Below are 9,631 nucleotides of genomic sequence, written 5' to 3'. Positions count from 1 at the left end.
CACACATGCATGTGCGCACGCACACGCACATGCACACACACACACACACGCGCGCGCACACACACACAGAATTAAAGCTGAGAGATTATAAAGAAAGAAAAGAAAGAAAAGGTAAATCAGCAAATATGTCAGTTTGTAAATGTTTATTTCGAACGAATCACACAGATGGTATGTGTGTTGTGTGCGTGCGGGCGCGCGTGCATACGTGGAAAACAGAGAATTACAGGGTGTTTTTAATCCATTCAAAATGAAAAAGGGATGAACAGAAAAAACCCAAACAGAAATAAAATGAAATAAAACTATTCGTGTAAGTATCAAATTCAAAAGTACACCTATAACAACGGGCACATTTGATAAAGACTGCATGCTAAACATTTTTTTTTTTTTTTTAATAGTTCTATCTGTGCTCCACATATTGGGTGTGTCAGTGTAAGACATGTTTAAACCAGACACACATATATAACGCATCTATACATACCTACGTGTACAAAATCAGAAACGATGACATTCAAATCTATAAAACGTTAAACTATGTCACGAACAATTAATGTGGCAAAATGTTTGAATATTGACCAAGTATGACAACCGTGAGAATACGTATACACAGGATTCGATATGGCTGAAAATAAGCCGGGATGATTTTTTTTTAATAATGTTATCAATATTTTTACTTATCAGTAGGGCACGGCACAAAAATATAGTGATGACGTAAAATGTTGCGTGGTCTATAAATCACGTCACCTAGACTTCTGTACACACTAATTCTTTTTTTCAGTGCGACGCTTTGGTCGCGTGGTTTTGGTGACAATGAAACGATGACGTTGGTGGTATGATGCAAGAACTTGGATCAGTCTGTCTTGAGTATTTTACACACAGGGTCATGGTCGAAAATTATTGGGAATTTTCGATTTGAATCTCTCTCTCTCTCTCTCTCTCTCTCTCTCTCTCTCTCTCACACACACACACACACACACACACACACACACACACACAGAGGTGAAGAGGGCGGGTGGTGTGAGTGGGAAATAAATAAAATGAATGACGAAAGAGAAAAAAAAAAGAGGGGGTGGGGGTGGGGATGTGGGGGTGGGGAGGGGGGCGGGGGCGAGGGTATAAAAATAAACAAGATACATGATTAACTCCGAAATAACCATGATATTGCACTGTCTTTGACTGTCAGTATATTACGAGCATCTCAAATAGAAACCAAGGTGAGTTTGTGGCTTGATGATGACGACGATGATGACGACGACGAAGAAGATGACGATGTAAAGCAGCAGCCGAAGCAACCTATCATCGCCACCATCATCACCAATAATGGAAACAACTTCGACGACAACGAGAACGATTACAACAACACCAACAACAATAATAATCAAATAACAATAATAATCACCATCATCATATAGTTACCATCACACAATGATGATGATGATGATGATGATGATGCTAGTGATGATCATTGTCATTATCATCATCATCATCATTTATATATTCATCCATTCACCTCTCTCTTTCTCTCTATGCCCCAACCAGATAAAATTTTGGTTCCACCACCATCATCATTTTCATAATATCACCTTTTTTAAATTTTAACAGCAGCAGCAGCAGCAATATCGATTGTGGTTGTAGTGGTTGAAGTAAAAAAGTAGAAATAGAACTTGTAGTAGTGGTAGTAGATGTAGCAGTAGTAGCAGCAGCAGCAGCAGTAGTAGTACTAGTAGTAGCAGCAGCAGCAGCAGCAACAGTGGTAGTATTAGTAGTAGCAGTAGTAGTATCAGCAGCAGCAACAGTAGTAGTAGTAGTAGTAGTAGTAGTAGTAGTAGACGACACCAAACTATGTGACTTCAAGAAATGTCGTTTATATGGGGGCTAGGCTTGGCTAACAGAATGTTAATTCCCGATACAAAGTGAAAAAAAAAGAAAAACAAGAAAGGCAAGGCCTTCAAGACTCACTTGTGATAAATTAAGTCCCCTAGCATTAATTACAGAGTAATTTCCCTTTTTTACTATCTGCACCAAAACGTTTGCAAAATAAATAAAAATTCCATGCTTAGCAAAAGAAGTTCCTGTTTGAACAAAAAATGATAATAATGACTCCTCTTGTTGTTGTGTCAGAATAAGAGGTCAAAGTGCCAAGTTTAGAGAATACAAAAAATATAAATGTAACAGTAAATGCAGTTTGCATATAATTAGGCTTCTTTTTTTTAATTTTTTTGTGCCCATCCCAGAGGTGCAATATTGTTTTAAACAAGATGACTGGAAAGAACTGAACTTTTCCTATTTTTATGCCAAATTTGGTGTCAACTGACAAAGTATTTGTCAATGTTAAAGTTTACCACGGACACACAGACACACAGACACACGGACACACACACACACACACACACACACACACAGACAACCGAACACCGGGTTAAAACATAGACTCACTTTTTTTTTTTTTTTTTTTTTTTTGCTGCCCCATCATCTGCACCGTTTCAGTGGCATTACTCCCACGCCGCTCATTTAGATTCCCCTTTACACAGCCACACCCGGGTTCGTCCGTCGCAGTTCCAGCGTCGGCAATCCACAGGGAACCATCGATGTTAGGTCGCCAGGAGGCCACACACCAGAGGAGACCCTGCACTGCTGCTGAGTCACTTCGGTGGTGTTCAGTGGTGCCTGTTCTGTTTTAACGTACTTAGGACACCACCTACTAAACCCCCTACTAACGACAATAATGGCTTAGTCGCGGAGCCAGACTGAGTGAGCGTCCCTCCCAGAGTGGAGACCGCCACCACGTCCCTCAAACAACAGCCCCCCATGAATCTGCCGACACTGACGACATTGACAGGACTCACCCCAAGCACGGAAGTGGAGGGGTATCGAAACTGAGGTCACCATGAGAGCAGGGCATGAAAGGCCACAGACATTGAGACTATTTTGTTTATATTGATGACGATGAAAGAGCAGGAGGATGACGATGATGATGACGATGTTGCTATGGAGGTCCATTTTGGTATGGAACTGCGTGACAAGGCTGTACTCTACGCTTCCTGTCATAATGATATCCCGGCGTTAACCAGGCCCGAGAGATACAGACACTTGCAGTGTTGGTCAGGTAATTAGAGCAACACACCCAAAGACGCATCCTTGAAGTGGATGACACTCGACTGTGTGGTCCCAGTCTCCCCATTTAAGCCCATAGCACACTCAACTCTGGGTAGGAGCCGGCCACGGGCCGAAAAACCCACCTCCGCTGGGATTCGAACCCGCGTCCTCCCAGCCGTCAGTCCGCGACGCTAACCACTTCGCCACGGCGGCTGGTACATAGACTCACTTTGTTTACACAAGTGAGTCAAAAAAGCAAGTAAAAAAAAAATCAATATTGTATTATTCTTCAGTCATTGCTGATGTGCATTTCACTGTTCCTTGTGTTCCATTTCATTCATTCATTCATTCATTCATTCATTCATTCATTCATTCATTCTTTCTTTCTTTCTTTCTTTTTTTCTTTTGTTTCTTCCTTTTTATTCTTTCTTTCTTTCTTTTTCATTCGTTCCAAGAATATGAACAATGGCATACAGTGAGTACAGTGTTATTGATATTTTCAGCACGTTACTTTTTAGATGTAATTGGATTTAATTTAATTCAATTCAATTAATTATTGTTGTTTTTTTTATATAATAAATTGAATTGAATTTATCTCAGTTCGCTTTCATTTGATTTCATTTGGTTTGGTTCAGTTGAGTAGTATTTGATTTACTTGATTCCATTTAATCTAATCGTCAACTGTCGCTGCACGTTATACTAGGCAGAGATTTATTCTAATTGAATGGACCGTAGATAATGGTAGGGATGCAGAAAGCAAGCCGTTTATTATTTTTTCCTACAACGGACAAGCGAATCAGTGATATATATTTTTTTTCATAGCGCCGGGACATATTCTGTCTATAATTATGGGTCCGAATCACCCTTTTCAGAGAGGTTGACAGGGAGTCACACTGTTTGTGCAAAGTCACAGAAAAAACAAGTCATGGGAAGGTGTCACTGTTTGTGCAAAGACACAGAAAAACCAAGTCATGGGAAGGTGTCACTTTTTGTGCAAAGAAACATAAAACCAAGTCATGGGAAGGTGTCACTGTTTGTGCAAAGACACAGAAAAACCAAGTCATGGGAAGGTGTCACTGTTTGTGCAAAGACACAGAAAAACCAAGTCATGGGAAGGTGTCACTGTTTGTGCAAAGACACATAAAACCAAGTCATGGGAAGGTGTCACTGTTTGTGCAAAGTCACATAAAACCAAGCAATAGGAAGGTGTCACTTTGTGTGCAAAGACACATAGAAACCAAGTCATGGGAAGGTGTCACTGTTTGTGCAAAGACACATATAAACAAGTCATGGGAAGGTGTCACTGTTTGTGCAAAGACACAGAAAAACCAAGTCATGGGGAGGTGTCACTGTTTGTGCAAAGACACAGAAAAACCAAGTCATGGGAAGGTGTCACTGTTTGTGCAAAGACACAGAAAAACCAAGTCATGGGAAGGTGTCACTTTGTGTGCAAAGTCACAGAAAAACCAAGTCATGGGAAGGTGTCACTGTTTGTGCAAAGACACATAAAAACCAAGTCATGGGAAGGTGTCACTGTTTGTGCAAAGACACATAGAAACCAAGTCATGGGGAGGTGTCACTGTTTGTGCAAAGCCACAGAAAACCAAGTCATGGGAAGGTGTCACTGTTTGTGCAAAGTCCCAGAAAAACCAAGTCATGGGAAGGTGTCACTGTTTGTGCAAAGACACATAGAAACCAAGTCATGGGAAGGTGTCACTGTTTGTGCAAAGACACAGAAAAACCAAGTCATGGGAAGGTGTGACTTTGTGTGCAAAGACACAGAAAAACCAAGTCATGGGAAGGTGTCACTGTTTTTGCAAAGACACAGAAAAACAAGTCATGGGAAGGTGTCACTGTTTGTGCAAAGACACAGAAAAACCAAGTCATGGGAAGGTGTCACTTTTTGTGCAAAGTCACAGAAAAAACCAAGTCATGGGAAGGTGTCACTGTTTGTGCAAAGACACAGAAAAACCAAGTCATGGGAAGGTGTCACTGTTTGTGCAAAGACACAGAAAAACCAAGTCATGGGGAGGTGTCACTGTTTGTGCAAAGACACAGAAAACCAAGTCCCACTGTGGACGATGACAACATGGGCACATGATCAACCATCAAGAAATGAACCACCTAGCCATGGGCATGAACATGATGGGTCATTATATGAACATGGACCTGGGCCCCTTTATCAACAGGAACAGGTATCCATTCTGTGAACGTGGACTGGACAAGTGTCGCTTTATGATGAGGAACAGCGAGTCATCATAAAAAAACATGAGCATGCACGGATGACACACGAACAAGAGTCGTCTATGACAAGGAATACATTCTCATCCTATAAACATCAACTTGAGTCATTATATATATATATATATATATATATATATATATATATATGTGTGTGTGTGTGTGTGTGTGTGTGTGTGTGTGTGTGTGTGTGTTTATATGTGTGTGTGTTTAAATGTGTAAATGTGTGTGTGTGTGTGTGCGTGCGTGCGTGCGTGCGTGCGTGTGTGTGTGTGTGTGTGTGTGTGTGTGTGTGTGTGTGTGTGTGTGTAAATGTCAACGTGAACAAGGGGAACATGAACCCTTGTTATGACCACGAACCAGGAGTCATTCTATGAACACAACACTGGCGTCATTATCATGAACACAGACACAAAGTCTGTCCACTGACACGATGGACACGACTCACTCTGTGAACACGAACAAAGAATCATACACCCCTGTCCCCCCTCGCACCCCCCCTCCTCCACACCCGCTCCCCCTGCCCACTCCCACCCACCCCACATCCCCGCCCCCCAGATCGAAGTATGACTTCCTACATGACGGGGGGTAAAAACGGTCACACACGTAAAAGCCCACTCGCGTCAATAGTATATGAGTGAACGTGGGAATCGCAGCCCACGAACGAAGAAGTAGCAGATGATGAATACGTACAGGAGTTGATAAACCTGCACACGAGTCGTTTTATCAACACATTGACCGCCAGTTAATGTTGCGGACATCACCGCACACAGCCCGTGGATTCTTTCGTCAAGCCATGTTCAGGGACATTATTATAGCGCTGACTGGGTCATTCGGTCCGTGTGGAAACAAACAGCAGACGACGACGTGTATTCTTTCCCGTGTGTGGAAAGTGAGGAGTCATTTCCAGGATTAAATAAACAACAACAAAAAACGAAACAAAACAAAAAAGTTTTTTTTTTGTTTGTTTGTTCTGTGTGTGGATACTAACGAGTCATGTCCAGGATTTTAAAAAAGCAAAATAACAACAATAACAACAAAAAAAAACAAAAAAAACAAACAAAAAACAAAACAAATGCAAAAAGTGTCTTTTTCAGGATTAAAACAACAAGAACAACAAAAAAACGTGTCTTTTTATTGTATGTGTGGATACTGACGAGCCATTCTCAAGATACACAAGGTACCAAGCAATCCCTTCCCCCACCATCACCACCACCAACAGCGGTGGAATCGTAATCACTGTTCCTCGCAACTTAAAAACGGGCGACTCTACACTTTCGCCGAATCGCTTTTGCTGCTGCTGCTGCTGCAGCTATCACTGACGCTATTGTTACTGTTGTTGCTGGTGTTGGTGTTGTTGCTGGTGGTGGTGGTGTTGATGGTGTTGTTGTCGATGTCTCTGATGACGATGGTGGAGTGGTTGTACAGCCCTTCCTCCATCAACATCTGTGCCAAAGGGTTCCGGACCCCGCAGCCCTTCTTCAGCTTGGCTCGCTTGTTCTGGAACCAGATCTTCACCTGGTGGAGACACACAGAGAGACGCTTTGAAACTTTAATGCCATTGGCCATGAGGTCCTTTTGACATGGGACATCTTCACCTGGTGGGGACACACACAGAGACGCTTTGAAACTTTAATGCCATTGGCCATGAGGTCCTTATGGCATGGGACATCTTCACCTGGTGGGGACACACACAGAGACGCTTTGACACTTTAATGCCATTGGCCATGAGGTCCTTATGGCATGGGACATCTTCACCTGGTGGGGACACACACAGAGACGCTTTGACACTTTAATGCCATTGGCCATGAGGTCCTTATGACATGGGACATCTTCACCTGGTGGGGACACACACAGAGACGCTTTGACACTTTAATGTCATTGGCCATGAGGTCCTTATGACATGGGACATCTTCACCTGGTGGGGACACACAGAGACGCTTTGACACTTTAATGTCATTGGCCATGAGGTCCTTATGACATGGATGAATGCATCAGCATGCTTTCAGTTTATGACAAGCCATTATAATAAACGATTGAGAGTGGTGAAAGCAAATAATGAAACAAAACAAAGTTCCTTCTTTGAAGAAAACAATTACAGTAACTATCAGGCCACCCAACACATGATAACTCCGTTCATTCATCTATCAATGCGCCATGCAACATATCCCAACAGAGAGAGAATACGAATACGAATACGAAATTGTTTATTCAGATTTAGGCCTAAGCCCCTTACTGAAGGGGTAAGTCACAATTATATCAATTCACACAAATACTTTTCAAAAACACATTGTTTAACATTTACACTTCAGATGCTTGTTATAATTATGATCTGAGTTATAGCAATACGCAATCGCTTTCAGGCATATATATATATATATCGGGATTGTAGCTGCGTTGGTGTGTCTTTGACTACCGTTTTATCGTTTAGACAGATATCAGTCTATCAATCAATCAATCAATCAATCAATCAATCTATCTATCTATCTATCTATCTATCTATCTGTCTATCTCTCCCTGCTGCGACTGTAACTGTGTTGGTATGTGTTTGACTAAAGTTTTATCGTTTAAAACATATCTATCTATCTATCTATCTATCTATCTGTCTGTCTATCCCTGCTGCGACTGTAACTGTGTTGGTGTGTCTTTGACTAAAGTTTTATCGTTTAAAACAGATATCTATCTATCTATCTATCTATCTATCCCCACTGCGACTGTTGCTGCGTTGATGTGTCTTTGACTAAAGTTTTATCGTTTAAAACAGATATCTATCTATCTATCTATCTATCTATCTATCTATCTATCTATCTATCTATCTATCTATCTATCTATCTATCTATCCCTGCTCCGACTGTAACTGTGTTGGTGTGTCTTTGACTAAAAATTTATCGTAAAAAACAGATATCTATCTATCTATCTATCTATCTATCCCTACTGCGACTGTAGCTGCGTTGATGTGTCTTTGACATAAGTTTTATCGTCTAAACCAGATATCTATCTGTCTATCTGTCTCTCTCTATATTCATATGCACCCACTGCGATTGCAGCTGCGTTGACGTGCGCCTTTGACAAAAAGTTTGCTGTCTTCTTCTTCTTCTGCGTTCACTCGTATGCACACGAGTGGGCTTTTACGTGTATGACCGTTTTTACCCCGCCATGTAGGCAGCCATACTCCGTTTTCGGGGGTGTGCATGCTGGGTATGTTCTTGTTTCCATAACCCACCGAACGCTGACATGGATTACAGGATCTTTAACGTGCGTATTTGATCTTCTGCTTGCATATACACACGAAGGGGGTTCAGGCACTAAGCAGGTCTGCACATATGTTGACCTGGGAGATCGTAAAAAATCTCCACCCTTTACCCACCAGGCGCCGTCACCGTGATTCGAACCCGGGAAACTCAGATTGACAGTCCAACGCTTTAACCACTCGGCTATTGCGCCCGTCATTTGCTGTCTAATTCAAACATGACATATAATATACACACCTACCTGCGATTCGCTGAGCCCCAAGTCTGTGGCCAGGGAGATACGGCGGGTCTCAGTCAGGTAGGGGCAGTCCTGGAACTCTGAGCGCAGCCTCTGCAGCTGAGCCGTGCTGAAGGCGGTGCGGGGCCTCTTGTCGGCGGAGCTCTTCGTCTGGCGGGGCTTCCGGTACCGGGGGCCTGACACACACACAGGGGGAGAAATGAATGAATGAATGAATGAATGGATGAATGAATGAATGAATAGATAAATGAATGAATGAATGAATGAATTAATTAATTAATGAACAAATAGACAAATGAATGTATGAATGAATGAATGAATGAATGAACAAATAGGTAAATGAATGAATGAATAAATAGATAAATGAATGAATGAATAAATAGTTTGACAACTAACTAAATAACTAAATGAATAAATAGGTAAACAAACACATTAGATAAATGAATGAATATGTAAATAAATAAATAATTTAATAAATAGATAAACGAATGAATGAATAAATATATAGATAAATAAATAAACGAATGAATACATACGAACGAATGAATACATACATACATACATACATACATTCATTCGTACATACGTATAATACGTACATGCATACACACACACATACATACATACATGATAAATAAATGCATACATACATAAATACATACATGCATACATACATACACAAATAAATAAGCACATAAAGACATGAATGAATAAATGGATAATACAATAACTATAAAAGTGAATTAAACGATTTAATTGTTGAATAAGTAAATAGACAGACAGACAGATACACAGATAAATATGTAGA

The 9,631-nt window shown here is 41.0% G+C and overlaps 1 protein-coding gene across 1 annotated transcript in view; it reads right to left on the bottom strand.

Annotated features, from left to right (window-relative positions):
- Positions 1 to 6,443: 6,443 nt before the first annotated feature.
- LOC143290244 (uncharacterized) overlaps positions 6,444 to 9,631 on the bottom strand; it is a 30,434-nt gene continuing 27,246 nt past the window's right edge. The window contains exons 2-3 of the mRNA XM_076599583.1: positions 8,827 to 8,999; positions 6,444 to 6,852 (exon numbers count right to left, since the gene is read on the bottom strand). Coding sequence (XP_076455698.1) covers positions 6,604 to 6,852; positions 8,827 to 8,999 — 422 coding nt within the window. The 3' untranslated portion in view covers positions 6,444 to 6,603. The remainder of the gene's footprint in view (positions 6,853 to 8,826; positions 9,000 to 9,631) is intronic.

Source organism: Babylonia areolata, chromosome 15 (genome assembly GCF_041734735.1).
Source record: "Babylonia areolata isolate BAREFJ2019XMU chromosome 15, ASM4173473v1, whole genome shotgun sequence".
NCBI lineage: Eukaryota > Metazoa > Mollusca > Gastropoda > Neogastropoda > Buccinidae > Babylonia > Babylonia areolata.
This window is presented reverse-complemented; position numbering and strand designations above follow the sequence as displayed.